The following is a 22,716-nucleotide window of genomic DNA, read 5'->3' on the forward strand; positions in this document are numbered from 1 at the left end:
CCTGCCTCCCAGAATCTCAGAATGAGCCTATGTATTGAGAGCTGTTTCCTCCCATTTTAATAATCCTCTCTAGGACTAGGATTAAAGGTGTGCACCACCATGATTAAAGGCATGAACAGTCCCATTTCTTTGGCAAATAGTGTGGCTACTGGGTTTAAAGGTGTGTGTTACCATTACCTGGTCTTTAAGGCTGACCAGTGGGACTGTGTAACTCTCAGATCTTCAGGCAGTCTTTATTTATTAAATTCCAATTGAAATGCCACTACAACATGTCTTCTTGATGGAGAGTGGAAGCATCTTGCCCCAGAGTGTCCTTTCCTAGAATTGTGCACCCACTTCTGAGGACAGGAACACTCAGAAACTGAGCCCAAGCTCAGACTCGTAGCCAGAAGCAGAACCTGCTCTATCTGCCTTCCCGGCCCGGCCTGTGGGCCACCACTTTGCAGGAGGTTCAACTGGCCCACTGGGTTTCCTTCTTGCTTGTTTTTAAGGTGCAAATAACCTCTGCCAGAAACCAAAGGCAAAAGCTTTCAGCCTCCCTTGCCCTCAGCTTAACACAAATATTCCATCAAGGGAAGCAGCTATTGAACCCTTACTGCATGCTAAGTGCTGTATTTGGTGTCTAGTTGTTGAATGGCAAGCTGTGGTAGTGGTCCAGGACTGTAGGTATCGACCGTGTTGTAACCAGCGTGATAGTACTGGGATCGGGGAAGGGGTGCCTAGCAGTGGCATGTGTAAGGTAGGTGGCCTGCAGCATTAGGTAGCTAGCAGCGTGACAAACTACTTCAAAATGTCATAGCTTCTGCCCACGTACTAGTTCAGAGTTGTTGGAAGTCAGGGGTCTCAATGCCTTGTCCCTGGGTTTTCTGCTTCGGAATTAAGGTGTCTATTAGTGTTGGGGTCCCACCCGATGGCTTGGGAGGGAGACTGAGTTGCTCTCACACTCACGTGGTTGTGGCCGAGCTGGGTTTCTGCAGGGCTGCTGGATCACAGACCTCTGTTCTTTTCTGACTTGACCGGAGGTGGCTTTCAATCCCTGGCCACTAGGCTTTTCAACATGGCTGATAGTGTCATCAAAGCAGCAAGGGAGACGTTGGCTAGCAGATGCCTTGTGATGCAGCTGGCTGGCCTGCCATCCCAATACTGTTGCCATGTTTCGTGTGTCACAGACAGATTCCCCTGGCCCGGCCACTCTTCTGGGTGTTTGTCTCTCACCCGTGCTTGGGAACTTGGAGCCTGCCCTGTAGCCTAGAGAAGAGAGACTTCAGCTGCATGCCAGCTCTAGCGCCTGCAGGAGGCTGTCATGCGCGGAGTTAGCGAGAACCGCAGCTGTTTGCTGCTTCTGAAACACGACCAAAAAATACGCAGCAGTGGGAATTTCGCCTTTTCGAAACCCGTAGCTGATGGCTTATCTGAAGTGGCCAGCTCAACTTCTTCCCTGACTCAACCAGAAAGAATGATAAATATTGTATGTTTAGGTTACTCTTGAAGAAACAAACACTAGAGCCCAAGTCCTCATTAGCTGAACTGGCCCCTGGGCCTTTGGCTCACTTTAGCTATTCTTTGGCCTGGACTTCTGCACGTGGGAGATGCTTTGGGCTGCTCCCTGCAAGCTGGATTGGTCCAGATTGTTCATTAAATTCTATGAATTCACTGGAGGGGAGGAGGGTCCTTTGGAGTTTCTGAGTCACCGCCTTTATTTCTGTTCATAGATTAAAGGCCGAGGGGTTGAACGTGCTGGGACTGGAGGAGGCTCACCCGAATGACTTTTACGTTCCCAGAGAAAGACAGAAGCATTAAGTCCAGCCCCCACCCTGGGGGAAGATAGAGGAATAATGCAAAGAAGTCTGTGGGGTGGTTTGAATGGCAAAGAGGCCAGCCACGAATTCGTGTTCTGAGTCTCCCTCTGTAAGAGACTGCAATAATTGAGAACTAATGAATTCTTGGGCTAAATTGTCCACTTAATTAAAAACAAGCCACCAACAGACAAGCAGAATTTTTCTTCGTTTAATCCTTCTCTGAAATGGTTCAGTCCTTTTTTTTTTTTTAATTGTTTCTGAGATGACCAATAGAGTTTGTTTCCTAACTCAGGATCACTCCAGCTCTCCCATCCTATATGAGGAATGGCTTGGGAGGAAGGTGCTGGCTCCCTTGGCCCTGTCACATTCCTCTTCTGTTCAAGGGACAAGAGGAGAGGGGCCCTGCACCATTTGTTAAGGCTTTTATTGTGTCTCCAGTTTTGCTTTTAATTCCATCTAGTCAAAGCACGATGTCCAGAAATGACCATGGAGGAATGGGTGTTCCCACAGTTCATTGAGATGGGCTTACAGGGAAGAAGAGCTCCACTCGGCTAAGTAGACTTCTGTCTTGACCCTAATCCCTTGGGCCTTGAAACTTGGGGAACTGGGTTCTTCATCTGCTTATACAAACTGACTTTATAGCAACCCCCTGGACTGGTTAAGTAATTAATCTACATAAACTAGGAAGGAAGGAGGTGTTAGATGAAGTTGTTGCCCACACTCCTGGGGAGCACAAGAAGAGTGAGGCTAAGCATTTGGATGGAGACGTAGGCTTGGTTGCGTCCCCATAGTCTGCAAAATGTGTGGCAGTATGTAGATGGGGAGCAGCTTCTACCACTGAGTGTGTGTGCAGATGTGTAAGTGGATGGTGCCCCAGAAAGACCATCCCTGGGTCCCCAAACAGCTCGCTTCAGAATCTTAGCTCTGCCACCTGAAGGATTTGCTCCCTGGGGCAAGAAACTTAAGCTATCTGTGCCTTAGCTCCTCATCAGTGAGATGCGGGAAGGGGGCTGTTATTTAATTAAGCGTGCATGCTTAACATTCATTCATCAAATACTATCGAGTACCCTCTATGCACTGAAGGTGCCGTGTACAGATGATGCTTCCTGAAGCCCATGACTAGTGGAGGTGTGAGCACAGACTTGGGAGAAATCAGTGCACCTGCTCACCCGAGTTCTGTGTTGTGCCCTGCTCAGACATTGCCTCCCTGAGCTTCGTCAGCAAGCGAGAGGGTGGTTGTGGCACACGCGCAGGTGTGGTGATGGATTTCTCATTTTCTATTTCTTCTCCACGATGAGTAAGTGGCCATCACATCTGGGTCTCAACGGAACCAAGGATTCCTCTGCTGTGGTGGATCAATGCTAGTGTGGACACTGAAGGCTGCTTTTGTATGCAGCGGGATTCTGCAAACCACCCTGAGAGGGATGTGAAGATAAGACCCGCAGAGGAAGGGGGGGATCTCTGATGCATCCCACAGAGGCATTAGCTTACACAACGGTTGGTTGGCACTGTAATCATCCTTTAGCATGGTTCCCGATTCGGGTATTTCCCATCCATTAGTTACTGGATGTGAATTCTTTGGGGGATCCCCCTGGGTGAAGTGGGTCTTTCAGCCCAACGGGTAGTCCTGCTATCCCCGAAAAAGTTCTGAAAAAGGAGGAGAGATTTTGCAAAGTTGTGTGGACAGTAAAGATGAGGTGGGGGACTGAGCCCAGACTGGCCTTCTCACTTACCTCAGCATCTAAGGGAGCAAAGTCTGAACCAGGGAAGGAGCTAGCTCCAGTGGAAGGGAGCTGGTCCAGGGAAGCATCCTAGTGGTTGCAGATCTTTGTCTGAGGTAGAGATCACTTGCTGCTAAAACCCTCCTCCCAGCTGGGCCTCTCCAGGCCTGGGAGCATTGGCTTTAGACTGCTGAGCAACGGGGAGTCACTTGTAGCAGTCACAACACAGAACAGTAGGTGTTTTTGTTAGGGTGCTGTGTGAAGACTATCTGGGGTGGCCACCAGGTAAGGGACTTGAGTCTTTCAGCTTGCAAAATGTCTGTCTTGAGGGTACGTTTGCCAGCCCATTAACCATCCTGTATATTCAGAGAGAGGCTGTTTACAAAGGATAATTCAGTGGAGACAGTGGAGGAGACACCCTGGGGCAAGAAACATGTTGTTTGTCTACTTTCTGAGAATAGAGGGATGTCCTAATGGGTTGGGGTCTGGGAGTGGGCTCTGGGTAGCCTGGAGGACTGCCCAAACTTGTCACACCTAAGGATACTGGAGCTCTGATGTAGGAGAGGTCAGTGTATGTCACCCATTAGCCAGCCCTAGTGTGTGGCAGCCACCCCTTCGCCATGACCTAGGCTGGCTTGGAGCCTCCTGATTTTCTCCTCTGCGTAGGATCTCTTTCTGTCACCAGGATCACACGTGAGTTGAGAGAGGTATTGTGTAAGACCCGTGTCTCAGGGATGCCACCAGAGGATTCGTCCCCATTCGGTGAGCACTGGTGTGATGGCCGCACTGGAAGAGGTGGAGGCAGACACAGAACCCACCTGTGCTCAAGGAACCTTGGGCGCCACGAGGAGCGGAGAGCCCTGTTCAGTGTCCCAGTCGACAAGGACTCTTGTGTCCTTACTTAGGTAACGTGTGCCTCCTCCGGTGTCACCTGTCTGGCTTAAAGTGACCCAAGTAACTTGGGCCAGCCAGTCCTGCCTCATCGTAGCTCATGATAAAGTCTTTGTGATCTAGGATTCAGGAAGACAGAGACCTTCTTTAAAACTACACGAAATGGTCACTTTTTTTTTCCTCATGTAGGAAAAGTATCTCTAATGATTATTGATGTGTCATATCAGAGTCTGGGAAGCTATTGATCCGTGATTAGAATGTGGATGCTGGCAAATGGAGACTAACGAGGCCAGCTGCTCTGGCGACCGTCTCGGTGCTCCATTTATTACGGCCCTTGCGTGGCTACAACACCGGGAGATGGGAGTGTAAAGTTATTTGCAAGGTAAAAGTGTGCCCGCCTTTCAGGGGCTCTTGGACGAGGAAATGCGGCCACTGACATGAAACGTTGTCATGTGGAGGGGGTGGTTCGTGGAGGTCAGGGAGGGAACAGTGTTTTGGGGAGGGCCAGCTCAAGAGGGGTCAGCACAGCTAATGGCCACTACACTACTAGTTGGCCTGGTACCTTTCTCAGAATGTATCTCTGAAAAGTCTGGAGCATGGAGCAGTCCCTGGGAGGGACATTCCCAGGTGAAGCCACCAACGGTTATACTTTTGACCTAGAAGGCTATGACTCAGTGCATGCCTCTGAGCTGGATCATGTGACTTCTGACATTGCCCTGTCTGTTAAAATCGGTTGTCGCATGCTGGGTAAGGAGCATGCTCTGGTACTAGATCATAGTGATGGTTGGACAGCCTTGTACATAGCCACACTGTCATTGACTGAATTCTATGGGGTGAGCTTATATATATATATATATGACTATGGAAGGGCTACGAGAAAGAAAAAGTGCTACGAAAGGAGAAACCCGCTGTCGAGAGAGGTTTCACCAAGCTAGTGACCTGGAGCTTGGATTTGCGGAGTCCCCGTGTGGAGGGGAGGGTGATGAAGGGACCTACTGAAGGTCTTGGCAACAAACAGTGCTGACAGCTACTGAGCGATGCGAGCCCCATTAGCTTGTCCGAGTGATAAGTGACCACGGTGTGTGCAGTGTGCAATGGGCCCCAGCACGCCCATTTATTGCCGTTATCATTTTTGTAGATGAGCGTGGTGATGCACCGTAACACATCGGCTTTCTGTGACGATGGCAGTGCCGTTTTTGTGTGTCATCCCGTGTTTGTTTGCTGCTCTGTCACCCAATATATATATATATACATATATATATGTGTATATATATATATATATATATATATTTACCAGTCTCTTGTCACTTATTAAACAGCTCCAGAACAAAATTGACTCTTGCTTCCAAATCACCGTGCACCCAAAGTGATAGAGACATCAGATAATCTCCTCAAACCATTGACTCAAATGGCTGGCATCCACCTTGGGGAGCCACTGTCTTGTCTCCTACCTGAAGGTGGGAGGGACTGTGGGGCCTATGGGCTTTGGGGCCAGGCAGACCTTGATTTGTTTCTGGGCTGTGTGACCTGGAGTGAGCCCCTGAATCTGTCTTAACTCCAGTCTCCTCTGTGATGGGGTCTGGATCTCATGGGGTGGTTGTGGGGTACAGAATAAGACCATGCACACTGTACCTATCATGGAGCCTCTGCAAGTCTCTCATCAACAGCCACAGGCTGGAAATGGGGGGATTACAGAGGCTAACTTGACTTGGCCTTTGCACAGCTGAGGGACCAGCAGTTACTTTATTTCCTTCCCCCCTCAGTGCCCTCCTTAACTGTGAAGACAGGGAGAACAGAGAGTCTCATACATGGAAGCCAGCCAAGTGCTCAGTCACTGAGCCACACCCTAGCCCCAGATCCCATTTTAACTGTTATCAGTATACCGACCTCTGGTTTGTGCTAACTCAGAGCAGAACCCCTTAATTGAGCAGCCGTGGCATTGATACCCACGCAAGTATTTTATGACGAGGCATTGTCAGTCTCTGTGGGAATATGTGATAATTTTAAGAGGAGCCCTCTTTTACCCACGAACACACCCTTCTAGCGCCTCTCCTGGGGTTTCAGGACCCTCCTCTGTGCTCCACAGAAGTGGGGGTACACTGACAAGGCATGTCTGGCCCTCACGCAGGCCCACAGTTACAAAGCTACACCAGCAGGCTTCTAAAATAACCCCAGCACAGAAGGCCTGGAATGTTCTCGGGCTTATATTTGGAATTGCCGTTGGAAACAGTCTTGGCCAAATGTAACACCCATCTGTTCAGAGTGGTTTGGGCCCGAGAAGATGAGGTAGATCACAAGAGGGGGCTGGGCAGCGCTGACACTGGGCGCCAGGGGCTTTTGAACCCCCTTCCCTCCTTCCCCCGCCCCTCATGCTACCGCAGGTCCTCCACCCCTGCTAGAGCCACTGCCCTCACCGGAGAAAATTTCCCTTTTATGAAGCCAGACTTTCCACCCACTGGTCTGTCCTTTAGGGGTTCAGAAGAGCAGTCGTTCCTACTGAATCTTTGTTTCCCTGCCGATGCCTCCCCTTCCCCGTCACCATCTGGCACCCAGCACCAAGGATGGGTGTCCCTTTAGATCTGGAATCGTCTGCCACTTTCCTGTACCCTCCTCAGACTTTCGTTGCTATCTTTGTCAATACACCCTCAGGTGGCATTGGTGTCCCTCCAGTCCGGTGATGATTCATGCAGCTCACACTGTGTTGCTCCTTCTCCTCACGTCATCACAGTGCTATTGAGGTTAAAGCCCGAGCTGTGAGTGTTTGGCTCCATGTCTTTCCGTTTGATGTCGCTACACACCCCTACCTGCTCTGGCCCTTTTAGGTTCTCTAGATACATAGTCTCGATCTGTTTGCTGTCATTGACAGCGTTTTCTGAGGGGCTTTAATCATCCAGGTGGCTTGTCGGTCATCCAAGGTCATTAGCCTTGTTGGTGCTTTGTCCTCCTTCCTCAGAGGACTCAATTCCTGCCTTGCCCTGACCCACCTTCTTGTTTTCTTCAGGAAATTATGGTCTCATCGCCAGTTCTTTCTGTACATTTGGGGCCAACGTTCCTGGTCTCTGGTGGAGAGAGGCATTGAATAAATAAACCCTCTAGCTTTCTTGGGTTAAGGACTCCACCATTTTTCTAGGGCTGTTCCAATAAACCATCCCATACTCAGTGACTTTGATCAACAGACATTTTTCTATTTTTTAGTGTGGAGGCTGGAAGTCAGAGATCAGGATGTCATGCAGGGTTAGTACCCTCCATGGTGTCTGAATCTGTCCTCTGCCTAGCCCTGGCTTGCAGCTTTTGGTGGCTTTTAGAGATGTTAGTATTCTGTGATTGGTTACTGGAGTGTGTCTTTGACCCAGAATTCCAGAATTCTCTCACCTTGCCACAAACATGACCTCCACTAATTTGAAAGGTTGAAAGGTAGTTGGTATACATGAGTTTGCCTCTGGGTACCCTGAAGATGCAAATCCATAGCTTTACCTGGGTGGGGTGCAAGTTCCTGGATGGAACACTGAACACATCTGGTGTTCCCTCACGGATTACTTCCCCATCACTGAAAAACTTCATGGAATCGGCAGGCATTTTTACTTGGTACCAAGAATTGAGTCAGCCTTTAATTATTCATTTTATTTATGAATCAAATGCCTCTAATAATTGCTATTGCCACAGGGGGAAATGTCAGGAAGGAGCCTTGGGCCAATGACTGGATTCTTCTGAGGGAGTTTATGTGGCTAGTTCTGTGGGTATCCTAGGAAAGGGTCAGGTTTGGGTGTATCACATACAGGGTTGGGCAAGAGTTGAGGTGGTTGCCATTTTTCTCTGGCGGTTTCTTGGGTTGAGTCAGACTGTTTATTGACAGAGATGCTAGGATACACGTGTCTCAGGAAGGGTTCTGACCTGTGTACTGAGGTCCGTGCGAATTTGATTCCTGGCTGTGACCAAACACTCCGCAGTGGTTGTTCTGATGGTGAAGAAGGAAGGTGTCATGGAACAGCTGATCCCAGCCGCACCACACGGGTTAACTTGGGTAAATGGATGTCTTGGTTAAGATTTCTATTGCTGAGAAGAGACACCATGACCAAGGCAATTCTTAGAAAGGAAAACATATACTGAGAAGTTCAGTCCATTATCATCATCATAGTGGGGAACATGGCTGCACGCAGGCAGACATGGTACTGAAGAGAAGTAGCTGAGAGTTCTACATCTTGCAAGGAACAGGGAGTTGACTGTGGCATTGGACATGACTTGGGCATATATGAGACCTCAAAGTCCACCCTCATAGTGACATACTTCCTCCAACAAGATCATACCTCCTTCAGCGAAGCCACACCTTCCTAATAGTGCCACTTGCTATGAGCTTATGGGGCAGCTACATTAAAAATACCACAACATATGAATCTTGGGGATCATTCTGCTCATGCCTTGTGAAAGCAAGGGACGTCACGAGGAAAGTCAGTTTGAAAGTAGTACTGTTTTTTTTTTTTTAAATTTATAATGTGGCTGTGTGTGTGTGTGTATGCGCGCGCGCATGCATGCATGCATGCACACATATACCAAGGCATGCTTGTGAAGGTCATAGGATAACTCTCAAGAGTTGGGACTCTCCTCCTACTATGTGGGTCCTCTGGGGGTCCTTGCAGTCTCTATGGGCAGCAATGGAACAATCTGAGTTCAAGGCAAGAATGAAACTCGACTCAGTTTAGCTTTTCTTAGCCATCACCAATTTCAAACTTCCTGAGTCTGACACAAGACAGTAGGTTTTAGCCATAATTAAGCACAGCACCATTTTGGAGAAGTTTCCTGATGACAGTCAACTTACTACCCTTTGTACAACAAAACTTAAGATACGTTTATATTGAAACCTTGCAATGTGTATGTGGCGTCTTCCATAAAGATGTGTTCCATTGACTTAGAAACAATGTTCAAGCTAGGGCTCTAGGGAGAATGACGGAGGTAAACTTACTGCCTGTGGGAGTCAGGATTGGCCTGGCCCTAAGATAACATAGAAGTCACTTAGGTTGTTGTAAAATACGAGTGACACCTCTCACAAGGATGCAGTTTATGAACTGAGAAGCAAAGTTCAAGATTTGGCGGGAAAAGGTCTGGAATAAACAAATACAATATTCTGTGGGATTTGGGTGAAGCCTGGTCTTATAGACAGCAAAGAATCACCAGGTTGTAAACTATATCGTTTCCCAACCTTCTGGGTAGAAGACGGGTAAACATCTTTTTTTGAAGAGGCAAACTTCCTTATCTGTGTTCACAAGGATCTCTTACATACTACATGTTGTTGGCTCTAGGCAAGTTCTTTTGAAATGTTCGGCTGGCCAAGCTGAAATAAACAAAACACTCCAGTCCCACCTGTGTGCTGCCACTTTTAGGCAACCTCAGAGCAACCCCAAACACCCCAAAACATCCTCTGTGGGCCTGGCTGAGAAAGAATACCAAGGGAGAGACCTCAAAGACATTGCGCCAGGTTGGGGTCAACACATGGAGTGTTACAGTGTTGTCAGAGGTAGGAGTGGAGAGAGTGCCCAGCAGAAGGCCTGGAAGCAAGCCGTGACCTCTGCAGGATGCATGTAGCTCAGTGGAGGTGGGAGCACAGGGGTGATGTTCAGTGCAGATATCCCATCCCTTAGACACATAAAGATAAGGAGACGCGCTGGAAAGAGAGCTAACAGACTGGGGATGCAGAAGGCTTGAGAGTACAGCGCTGGGAAGAAAGGGCAGCATGCCATAGAGCCCCAGGATCTTGGCACCAGCCCAGCCAGCATCGCCCTTGGTAGGGGGTGCAGTTAGGATTTGCGTGTTCACGAAGGATGTCTTACCGAGCCCTGGGAGCACAGGCAGGTGTTTGCAGGAGGAGCAGAGAGGGAAACATCTGGAAAAACAAAGCCGACAGCGGGGAATTCTTACTTTCTTTGCAAGCAGCAACGGAGGTGAAATAGTTAGGAAACACGTCCCAGGAGTTCTCAAAGGGAAGAAATTATCCCAGCATCTGCTGAAACATTCAAGCCGACTTCATTTCCGGCTGTTGCTGAAGGTGTAACTGCTGCGATGGGGCTCTGCTATGGAGGGGAGCGGTTGAGCTCAGCTTGGAAGACCGCAGAAGTGGGATTTTTAGATGCAAGAAATGGGCTGGGAGTGCAAATCACTAAAGGGGAACTCAAGGGTGGGGGAGTCTGGCTAAACCGCTGCGCCAGGATTCCTCCCTCAGCAGGCCAGGAACTCAACAGCTGGGCTAGTAGGATCCCTGCCCAGTCAGAGGGTGGTCACGGTTGAGGAGTGGGGGTGGGTTACAGCCTAGTCAGCTTAGCCAGGTCTACAACCCAAACATCAACAGGTTTCTTTAGTTTAGTGTTCTAGTGGCCTCCCATGAATTTTCTGTTCCTCCCCTCCTGTCTCTTTCCTTTCCCTCCTCTTCCCTCTCCGCTCCTCCCTCTTCCAGGGGTCTAGATTTTTCATTACAACTGGACTTGAACTCCATATGTCATTCCTTATATTGTCCAACATGTTGTCCTTGACCTCAAGATCTTTCTTCCTCAGCCTCCTGAGTGCCAGGATTATAGGCCTGTGCCTTAGCACATACCTTAATAAATTAACTAACTAACTTTCTCTCTCTCTCTTTCTCTCTCTCTCTCTCTCTCTCTCTCTTTCTCTCTCTGTCTGTCTGTCTTTCTCTCTCTCCCTTCTTCCCTCTCTCCCTCCCACCCCCTCTTTCTTTCTCTTCTGTTTGGTTTTTTGAAACTGAGTTTCTCTGTGTAGCCCAGGCTGTCCTGGAACTTGCTTTGCAGACCAGGGTAGACTCAGAGATCTGCCTGCCTTCACCTCCCGAGTGCTGGGATTAAAGGCACGTGCCATTCTTTTAACAGCAGAGTTCTTGCTCAAATGGGACACTGCACACAGAAAAATGGATCGCTGAAAAGTGAGGTTAAGGGAGACTGGCAACTCCCGTGGAAAATGTGGTTACATGCAAATGCCCATGTGTGGTGTCTGCACAACATACCGGTCTGCAGGTGTTTCCATGCTTATTTGTGGGTGCTTTTAGTCTGTTTTAGACAGGGTTTTTACACAGTAGCCAAAATTGGCCTAATGACTTTATATCTATCCCCCATGGGCCTCAAATTCAGACATTCACCTGCCTCAAGCTTTTTGATGACAGGTATTGAGCTACCATTCCGGTTTTTTTTAAATGTATCTTTAGATATTCAGATTATGTATGGGAAAACTCGGGAATTTCACAGGAGATTGTAATCCTGCCTGGATGGCATGTACCCTGGCTTAGGTCCCTTCAAGAGAAGGGAATGAGACAATGCGGAACATGTTCGTGGCTTCTCTTTGCTTTTGAATGGTTTTTGAAGCTTGGTTGTGGAAATAACTGCTGTCTGAGGGAAGTAGAAGAAATTTTGAACAGCAAGGTGGGGTAGTGAGCAACTCAGGGAGGAGAGGCACCTTCTGCCAAGGCCGAGAGCCTGAGGTCAGTCCCTGGACTCACATGGTGGAAGGACAGGCCCGGGAACTGCATGCTGGCCTCTGACTTCTACACACATGCTGTGGCATCCACGCCACCCCTACTCCCAATAAATAAATGTGTTTTCTTTAAAAAGCAGATGTAGGCGAGGTGGCCTAGTGACAAACCTGGCGGGCCCGAGTTTCATGTCTGGAACCCGTACAAAGGTGCAAGGCAAGAACTGGCTGCACAGAGGTGCCCTTTAAATCGCCACACAGCATGCACCGTGGCATTTGCCTGACCTCCCTCGCCCCAATAATTAACAAAATAAAATTAACAAAAGAAAGAGAACAAACAAACAACCACAAGCTAATAACAAAAGCCACCATTGGCTGGTGTTTGGGCCTGGGGTAGACGTGTCTGAGTGGGAAGGGTAGGTGGTGTGTTATGGGTGGGAGCAAGAAGAGACGGGAGAGAGGGGCCTCATCTGAAAGAAAGGGAAGAGAACTTGTATTTTAATAAATCGAGCTAGCTAAAGTAATGGCGAGATGATTTTCATTGTCGCCCACGTGGTGTGACTTCACGTTCCCGGGTGGTAAGAGTATCGTTTATTTTATTCACAGGCTGTACTCAGACTATCTCTACTTTGCAAGTTCAAATAAATCTGCAGATGACTTTCACGAGAAGGTGACGGAGGCTCTGCAGCTGTTTGAAAATTGCATGCTGGATTATTCGCTGCGCGCCTGTGTCTACAACAACACCCTGAACAACGCCATGCCCGTGCGTATTCGCCAAGCCAAGCCCGTACAGAGCGGGGCCACTCGGATGCTATTCTGTGAGCGCATGCGCACCGGGGAGGGGGGTTCATTGTGTGAACAGGGTTTTAGCTCAGAGATGGGGGACAGAGCATCTGAATGTGCAGATGATACCGAGCTGCCTCGGAGCGGTGGCCAATGTGGGAGCGGATCCTCCTGCCTGGAGAGCCGCGAGAGCGGATCCTCCTGCCTGGAGAGCTTCGAGAGCGTTGGAGCAGCCTGTTGTCTGTGTCCTTCCTTGCCTGTCACCCAGACACTTGGCATCATGCATCCCCTCCCTTTACTAGGGATTCAAGGTGCACTTAAGAGGCCTGCCATTTAGTAAGGCTCCAAAGCGCACTCTGTAATTAGAGGCAGGAAGACTCTAGTCCTCAGGTTGTCTCGAGCATCACTGCGGCATGGGCCATTCTGTCGGTTTCCAAATTACCCGCTTGTGAGTCTGAACGCTCTGACAAGGTTTTCACTGAAGAATGTTCTCTCGACTCCTCTGTTGTTCACTGCCTCCTCTTAAGTAATACACCTAAGTTCCCGTCTTATGCAAACAACACAAAACTCTTGCTGGCTGTGAATCCAGTGACTTAGCTGAGGTTGCATCTCCACTGTAGGCTCCCGGGTCTAAGTGCTTGCTTCCACAGCGGGGCTCATGCCTTAGGTAGTTACCTGTCCCCATGTAAAGCCATGTCACACGTCAGGTATGCACAGATGGCTGTAGGTGAGACCCCCCACTCCAGGTCAGTGAGGCTCAGAGGAAAGACTTCAGTCTCTCTGCCTGGCTTCTCAGACCATCTTTTCGTACCCTGGGGTGTCTTCCTGCAGACATTGTCGCTCAGCAAGGAAGATAAGCAGAGGTGGCTACATTTTCAGCTAGGCAAGCTTTGGAGGCAGACGGTGGCGTGGGTTCACTCTGGCTGTGTGACTCTGTACAACTGTCATGGCCCCTCTGAAGTTGAGCTGCTTCATTCTAAAACGGCCAGACTTTTATGGGAACTCAAGACTGAGAGTCGTTTCATGTGTTTCTGCATTCATAAACGTATGGTACTGCCCCGCCCCGTACAACTGGAGCCCCCCGAAGAGTGGAAGTGCTCCAACCTGGCTGGGAAGTGATGGACTCTGCCTGTGTTGGCTGCCCACCAGCCTGGGGCTGTCCCTCGACACAGACCCTCCTGTTGCTGGAGCTTGCTTTTACAGACAGAGATAGTGAGGCTCTGTCTTGTTGCCTTTTATAGCCAGCTACACAGTAGATGGAGAATCTGAGACCCAAGTCTAGGCTTTGAACCCAACTATCTTGGGGGCTCCAGCCTGTCTCCAGAAGTCCGCTCTCTCGCGCTAACACGCAGCAGGCTCTGGAGGGTGGGAGAAGGCAGGTGGTCTGTTGGGAGGATTCAGATAATCCTGGATGCCTCCTGCCTCAGGGTTGCTTCCTTCCCGGACCTTCTGGAATTTCCTGTTTGTGATGGTGGTGTGCATCTCTCAACACAGGCCTGCAAAGAAGGGAAGAGAGAGTGGGGCAGGAACAGGCCAGATGGACAATGAGAGGTGAGGGGCTTGACTAGTGTGTCTCCCAAGAGAGGCAAGGACATTCTCACCCAAGCAGTCACCACCCAGCTCTTTCTTTGGGAGCTCTCCTGAGGAAGACTTCAGAGAGGGAGGGACGGATATAAGCTCATTCCAGCCTCAGTTGGCTGGGCTTCATGGGGAGAGAGAGGCAGGTCTTTGGGAGTTCTGACACAGGCATTGTTGGATTTAATAGCTGTGAACCGAGCTTCTCCTGCCCTGCAAACAAGGGTCAGCGTCTGCTAGAAGCTGATCTATATGCGGTGACATTTCATTCTACCCTGAGCTATGTCCTCGGAAAGACAAAGCCTGCACCAGCCAAGCTGGATGTACTTTGGCTGTCTCTAAATAGCCTTCCTAGAGACAGGATATCCGCAGCCATTTCCTCCCACAGAGAAGAGGGGCCGTGCCTGGTGTGTTTCCTCTCTTCTTCCTGGCTACAGGCTGACTGAACATGGGATCACCATTATGACTGGGTGGGAAGTTCATGGGTAGCCGTGTGATACTCTCCACCTCTGGGTGGACTAGAAGCATCCTTACTGAATGTTTGCCAAATCCATTGGTGAGAGACAGGAAGTATCTAACTTCACTGAATACTATCCTAAACTCTGCTTTCTCCCTGACCTCTGAAGTCACTCCCATTTTACAGATGGGGACACTGAGACTCATGGAAGGTGTCTCCCACCTACAGCTAACAACAGGCTGCCAGTTCCGATAGGCTTTGAAACTGGTCTTCCTTTCCTCGCTCTTAAAAGTGGTTCTGAGCCAGCAGGAGGCGTGCACTCTGAATTTCACTTGTGGCTTGCCGAGGTTGACAACACCATAGCGTGGTGCCTCTTGTCTCAGGGAGAGAGCTCCAGGGGCGTGGCAGTAGACAGGGTGGCTGAAGTCCAGGAGGGGCTCTGCACCAGAAGAGGAGTGGGCAGTTAGGGATGGAAAAGAGACTACTTCAGGAGATGGTTTTTCACTGAGATGGGGGAAAGGTCCTTTGGAGCTGCCCGTGCAGCCCATCTATAGCATGGGGAATGTGGTCTGGTCTCCTGGGTGCTGGCATTGCAGGCGTGCCCACCACAGCTAGCCCTGGGTACTCTGTTAAGGCCTTCATATGGCACCTCACTTCCCAAGGGCCTCCTCCCTTCCCCACAGCCCCTCTTTTTCCATCACCGTGTCATGGCCACCGTCTCCCCACTTAGGTCCTCAGATGGCCTTTGGGCAGGGCCTCTGCTCCCCCTAGATGTCATGTAGCAGATCCTGCTGGAGGGTGCAGGTGTGAACACCCCTCTAGGCTGGGGGTGCGGCTGCAGGTGGAGAGACCCATCTGCCTAACTGGCCTGCTGTGGAAATGCGTGTGCTCCGTTATGCTGGGCTCCGGAGCCTTCTCTGTGGCTCTTCCCCCTCTTCCTCGACATGCTTCCCCTGCCTGTCTGAGAACGTCTCATCTTTAATAGCTTTCTTTAATCTGACCTCCCCTCCATAACACTTGTCACAATTGGTGATGACAGGTGTCTGTTCCTTGATCGGTTCAGAGCTGTCTCTGAGGAGTCAGGGCCTTGCCTGTGAAGTAGCGTCACATCACCACTGCCTGGTGTGCTGCTTGATACACTGTGTGAACGCACAGCATTTGCTGAATGAATGAATGAATGAGTGAGCCTGAGTGGGGAGAAGGGAGGCTGGGTGGGGGTCCCACCTGAAACTGGAAGAATAGGGAGGGCAGCAGTGGCACCTGTTTGGGCCAGAGTTGGGCCTATGACTTGGTTTGACTCAAAAGTGGATCGCCTCTGGTGCTTTCTGGGATTCCCATGAGTTGGTCCCTAGTAGTCTTTAGACTCTTCAAGGTACTTTTTAGGATGTCCTGTGTTGCTTCCTATGCCTCCCTGAGGTGTTCCTTGGGTCCCCCATAATGTACTCCCTCAGGCCCCATGAGGGCCTTTGCTCTGTGGTGGAACAGGCGTCATGTCCGTGAGGGACTGGACCTCATGGACTTTGTCAGGAGTTAGCTACTAAGTCCAGGCAGACACCACTGCCCTCCTGTCTCTGACTCTTTGTCATTGAGTCACCAGGCATCCATAGCTCAAAGGCTTCCTTCAACTCCGGCGTTCTCTAATTTTAAATATACTGGGCCCTTGCCCTAAATATCTTCTCTGCGTTGGTTCTATTTTGATTCTCATTCTGTCTTGATCCCCATCCTAAGCTGGACAGATAGGAGTTAAACAGGACTTTGCGCGGTGCTGTCTTAGGGGTATCTTCATGGTTCCCGTTTGCAACCGTGTTTGCTGCATAGATAATGTCCCTGAGGGGCCCAGAGCTCTCCCTGGCTGAGGGGGAGGTGGGTTCTGGAACCAGCTGGTGGGAGGCTCTCCCCTTGGGAGCCAGCACATTTATGGCATCCCTCGTCCTCACTGCCTGGACCAGCCCTCCCTGTGAGGAAGGCCCTGTGCACTCAGGACCCTGCAGGGCTGTGTCCCGAGGACAGTGGTAGACTCTCACCAAGATGGTCTCTGAGGTTCTTCTGCCACCAGGGCAGATGCAGGGGCAGGATACAGCTGCTCTAAGCATCAGTGTCCTGTTGTTGACCAGTCACCCCCTTTTCCTTCTGGAAAGCTGTCAAGTTACAAAAGTAGTTAGTTTTTCTGGAAGAGATGAACCTTGAGAGGCCAGGCTGTCTGCAAACTGGTCGGGAAGAGATGAGGAAAGCCCCTGGAGTCCTGACCTCACACGGTGTTCTCGTTCTTATTCCATGTTGGAGGCCCCGTGAGTGCTTGTTTCTGGGACTGGCACGTGCCCTTCGCCTTCAGCCCAGTTTGAAGTCTTTATGAGCCGGTGTGTAAGGCAGTGGTACTAGAGCGAGGCGTAGCGACAGCTAATGGATTTCAGAGACAACTTAGGTCTTTCCTCTAATTGTTTTCCTTCCTCCCTGGCTTCCTCCATCGTTAGAAAAATGATGAACTGGAAAAAAAAAACGTGAGAGATGAAAATGGTTAGCATCTGCACGCACTCTGTCAAATGTTCCCTTGCTGTGTTAATACCGTGTTCAGCGGTTCCGCCAGGAGCTGACGTTGACTGCTACACAAAGCTTTATATGAGGTGACTTGATGGCCCTGCCCCCAGGAATCTCAAAGTCAAGTTGGTCAGGGAGAATGATGAAGAGTGCTTGCCTCAATAAACAAATAAATAATAAGTGAGAGAATGCCCCCATGGAGGAGCCTAGGACTGGGAGGAGCCACAGAAGAAGAATGGATTGGAAGTTGGAGGCAATTCAGGGCTTTCCAAATGGAGAGCCCTAGGGCCCTGAGCCAGGCCAGTGAGGGCCAGCTCACTGCTTTACAAAGCACATGCCCATGACAGGTGCAAGGACGAAGTATAGCGATGAGAGACCCAGCCAGGAGCCTTGTGGGTGTCTAGTGAGTGTTAATAGGAGTTGACAAAAGGGTCTGAGTAGGGAGGTTGAAGGGGTGAGATGCTCCCACCTCTGACGCCAGCCCATCTGGGTGTTCTGGAGGAAAGTCACCAACCATCTTCAAGTTTGGTATTGCAGAAGAGTTCACAGGGCACACCAAAGGCTCCTATGATCGTCACTATAACTTATGGCATGGAAGGATTTGGAGTCACATCCGCAAGGGAAAGTGAATGGCAGAGCCTTCAGTTCATGCCTCCCTTCAGTCAGAGGTGTGCCCAGCACCTCCGAGCAGTGATAGATGCAGGACCACATGACCACCATGAGGAATCTTGTCACCCCAAGTTGTAATGTCCAGAGTTCTTATTGGGATTCCATCAATACTGACCCTCTGAGCAGGGATACAGAAACATACTTAAACATAATAAAGGCAATATACAGCAAATCAACAGCCAACATCAAACTAAATGGAGAGAAACTCTAAGTGATCCCACTGAAATCAGGAACAAGACAAGGTTGTCCACTCTCTGTCTATACCTATTCAATATAGTACTTGAGGTCCTATCTAGAGCAATAAGACAACAAAGGGAGATCAAGGGATACAAATCAGAAAAGAAGAAGTCAAACTCTCACTATTTGCTGATAATATGATAGTTTACATAAGCAATCCCAAAAATTCTATCAAGGAGCTTCTACAACATGTAAGCGCTTTCAGTAATGTAGCAGGATACAAGATTAACGCAAAAAAGTCAGTAGCCCTTTTGTGCACAGATGATAAATGGGCTGAAAAATAAATCAAAGAAACATCACTCGTCATAATAACTACATATAGCATAAAATATCTTGGAGTAACTCTAACCAAACAAGTGGAAGACCTGTATGAGAAGAACTTTAAACCTTTGAAGAAAGAAATTGAAGAGGACACCAGAAAATGGAAAGATGCTCTTAGGTAGGCAGAATTAACATAGTAAAAATGGCAATCTTACCAAAGCAATCTACAGATTCAACGCAATGCCCATCAAAATTCCAGCAAAATTCTTCACAGACCTCAAAAGAACAGCATTCAACTTCATATGGAAAAACAAAAAATCCAGGATAGCCAAAACAATCCTGTGCAGTAAAGGCACTTCTGAAGGCATCACAATTCCTGACTTTAAACTCTACCACAGAGCTACAGTACTGAACACAGCCTGGTATTAGCATAAGAACAGACAGGAGGACCAATGGAACCAAATCAAAGACCCAGATATTAATCCACACATCTACAAACACCTGATTTTTGACAAAGAAGCAAAAAATATAAAATGGAAAAAAGAAAGCATATTCAACAAATGGTACTGACATAACTAGATATCAACATGTAGAAGAATGCAAATAGACCCATATCTATCACCATGCACAAAACCCAAGTCCACATGGATCAAAGACCTCAACATAAATCCAACCACACTGAACCTTATAGAAGAGAAAGTGGGAAGTACACTTGAACACACTGGCACAGGAGACTGCTTCCTAAATATAACCCCAGCAGCACAGGCACTGAGAGAAACAATTAATAAATGGGACCTTCTGAAATTGAGAAGCTTCTATAAAACAAAGGACTTGGTCAACAAGACAAAATGACAGCCTACAGAATGGGAAAAGATCTTCACCAATCCCATATGAGACAGAGGTCTGATCTCCAAAATATACAAAGAACTCAAGAAATCGATCATCAAAAGAACACATAACCCAATAAAAAAAAATGGAGTACAGACCTAAACAGAGAACTCTCAACAGAGGAATCTAAAATGTCTAAAAGACACTTAAGAAAATGCTCAACATCCTTAGTCATCAGAGAAATGCAAATCAAAACAACTCTGAGATTCCATCTTATACCAGTAAGAATGACCAAGATCAAAATCACTGATGACAACTTATGCTGGAGAGGTTGTGGGGTAAAGGGAACACTCCTGCATTGCTGGTGGGAGTGCAAGCTGGTACAGGCCCTTAGGATATCAGTATGGCGATTTCTCAGAAATTAGGAAAGAACCTTCGTCAAGACCCAGCAATACCACTTTTGGGTATATATCCAAAGGATGCTCAATCATGCCACAAGGACATGTGCTCAACTGTGTTCATAGCAGCATTGTTTGTCATAGCCAGAACCTGGGAAAAACCTAAATGCCCCTCATCTGAAGAATGGATAAGGAAAGCGTGGTACATCTACACAATGGAGTACTACACAGCAGAAAAAAATGACATCTTGAGATTTGCAGGCAAATGGGTGGATCTAGAAAACATCATATTGAGTGAGGTAACTCAGACCCAGAAAGACAAACATCATATGTACTGACTCTTAAGTGGCTTTTAGACATAAAGCAAAGAAGACCAATTTTCAATTCACAATCCCAGAGAACCTAGACAGTAATGAGGACCCTAAGAGAGACATACATGGATCTAATCTACATGGGAAGTAGAAAAAGACAAGATCTCCTGAGTAAATTGGGAGCATGGGAACCATGGAAGAGGATAGAAGGGGGGAGCAGAGAAAAATGTACAGCTCAATAAAATCGATAAAAAAATACTGACCCTCTTGTTATTCTGGAGACCACAGCTCCATTAGAAATCATTGTTAGCTTGACTGGTGCTCACAGTCTAGGGAAATAAAATTGCTTCTGCTGGGCAGTGCAATCCAGAGGCCTCAGCAGTCATCTCCTTGGCCAGAGGGCAAGAGCTGGACCTATCTTTGAGTGTGGGTCAGTTCTTTACTACCAGTTTCTAGGTTGGCATGAGAGAAGGAACAGGGTAAAAACTCAGGAAATGAGTAGGAGGGAAGGAGGAAGGCTTTGCCTGTGCATTGGTTTTATTCCCCTATGGTTATGTTCTAAGGGCATCATGACACGTTCACGGTCATGGTTGCCTTTGAGGTGTCTATTGTGATTGACAGCAGGGAGACAGCCACCCACATGTCATGCAAAGGACTTTTATGCCCTTGACATCTTTCCTAGGCTTCTGTTCTCACTTTTGAGTAGAGGTGGGAGCCACCCATGGGTTGTCATGAAGATTATGTGCAGCCCTAAGTGTGGGGATTCTTTGCACATGTGGCACCGACGCCTTGTGTTAATATTTGACTTCAGAAAGCAATCGCTAGCTAAGATGAGTCTGTGTTGCTTTACAGAGAGATTTCTGTCATGCTTTGGAAAAGCAGCACATAGGGCTAGGGAAGTGTTTTCTGCAATAACATCCTCCTCTTCCTTCCTAGGTGAGGCTCCAGGTTGGGCTGTATGCTGTGTACCTTCTGGACTGGCTCACTGTTTTTAATAAGGAACAGTTCCTCATTCTGCGTCTGGAAGACCACGCATCCAATGTCAAGTACACCATGCACAGGGTCTTCCAGTTTCTAAACCTGGGTACGTGCCATGCTTCAGGTAGTGGGGCTCCACATAAACCCCAGGAACATGAGCTTTCTCATTTGTGTGTATTTGTAGTGTGTGTGTATATCTGTCTGCACCTATGTGTATTGGTGTGTGTGTGTGTGTGTGTGTGTGTGTGTGTGTGTGTGCGAGAGAGAGAGAGAGAGAGAGCATGTGTATCTGTACCTATGTGTGTTGGTGTGTGTGTGAGAGAGAGAGCAAGAGAGCACATGTATGTGTGTGTGTATATCTGTCTGCACCTATGTGTATTGGTGTGTGTGTGTGTGTGTGAGAGAGAGAGAGAGAGAGAGAGAGAGAGAGAGAGAGAGAGAGAGAGAGAGGGGAGAGAGAGAGAGGGAGAGAGAGAGGGAGAGAGAGAGAGAGAGAGAGAGAGGGAATGTGTATCTGTACCTATGTGTGTTGGTGTGTGTGTGTGAGAGAGAGAGAGAGCAAGAGAGCACATGTATGTGTGTGTGTATCTGCACCTGTGCATGTGTGCTGGTGTGTGTGTGTGTGTGTTGGTGTGTGTGTGTATCTGCACGTGTGTGTGTGTGTTGGAGTGTGTGTGTATGTGTGTGTGAGAGAGAGAGAGAACAAGTATGTGTGTGTGTTGGTGTGTGTGTGTGCGCGCACACACAGGTAAGAAGTCAACATCTGGTATCTTCTTCACTCTTCTCATTTTTTTGAGAAAGGGATCTCATGGAACCCAGCTTGTTTTGGTTAGGCTGGCTAGCCAGGGAGTCTCAGGGTCTCTTTTTCCTCCTTTCCAATGCTGGGGTTAGAGACACATGCTGCCATACCTACTTTTTAAAGGGGATGTTGAGGATTTAAACTCAGGTCCTTGTTTTTTTAGAACAAGCCTTTCAAGCACTTTACCCTCTGAGACAACTCCCCTTCTCCATGGCATGTGGGCTCTTTAGGAGAGCACTAGGTTAAGCATAAAATGGGAAGAGATGGACTATGTGAGGCTCGGGGACTTCTGAAGAAGTCCTCCATTCTTGTTTACCGGGTAGGTATCGCTGCCCGCGGCCCTGCACATGCGGTGGTGGGCAGGCTGTGGTGAGGAGATGCTTCTTTCAGCTCTTTAAACCTAGAGGAAGGAGAAGGAAGCCTGGTCTAGCTCACAAAATGACTGTTGGTATCCATGGGGAAGGTAGGTACTGTCATGGTGGGCCTAGTGAAGATGGGGGACCCCAGCTGCTTCAGAAGCATAGAGGTGCTAATGAAAGGCCAGAGGGGGTGGCTTGAATTCTGAAGTAATTCAAGGTCACAGTGGGTGGCTAGGACAGCTCTCCAGGGACATGGAGTTTGAAAGTCTGGCTGTTACAGCATCTCAGGTGTTTGGTAGGGAGTCCCTGAAGTCAGAAGTGGCTCATGGTTGACCTTTGGCCTGCCTTCAGCCTGAGGAGACCAGCTGAAGGGCACTCTGCTAACTGACTGTGCCCCTGGCTGGTAGAGGCACATACAGAGGTAAGAAGTGATGTCTGAGTGTGAATGAGTCACCCAAGGACAACTGCTGAGGCTGTAAATGTCAGCCCATGCCGCTTTTTCATGGGACATTTCCTATAGTCCGGTCCAATGACCTGACCTAGGAATTCTGTTAACTGAATGTTTTTTGAAATTTATTTGACCACCACTGGTACTTAGGACTCTTATCTTGTAAATTTTCTTTTTTTTTTTAAATTATTGTTCTTGTTGTTGTT

The 22,716-nt window shown here is 48.5% G+C and overlaps 1 protein-coding gene across 4 annotated transcripts in view; it reads left to right on the plus strand.

The window, feature by feature from the left end:
- The window catches only part of Chst15 (carbohydrate sulfotransferase 15), an 85,053-nt gene that overhangs the window by 58,695 nt on the left and 3,642 nt on the right, over positions 1 to 22,716 (plus strand). For all 4 annotated transcript variants that reach the window (XM_087908347.1, XM_087908344.1, XM_087908346.1 and 1 more), the window contains exons 6-7: positions 12,479 to 12,635; positions 20,863 to 21,010. In XM_087908347.1, coding sequence (XP_087764473.1) covers positions 12,479 to 12,635; positions 20,863 to 21,010 — 305 coding nt within the window. The remainder of the gene's footprint in view (positions 1 to 12,478; positions 12,636 to 20,862; positions 21,011 to 22,716) is intronic.

This window comes from Myodes glareolus, chromosome 7 (genome assembly GCF_982192425.1).
Source record: "Myodes glareolus chromosome 7, mMyoGla1.1, whole genome shotgun sequence".
Classification (NCBI taxonomy): domain Eukaryota; kingdom Metazoa; phylum Chordata; class Mammalia; order Rodentia; family Cricetidae; genus Myodes; species Myodes glareolus.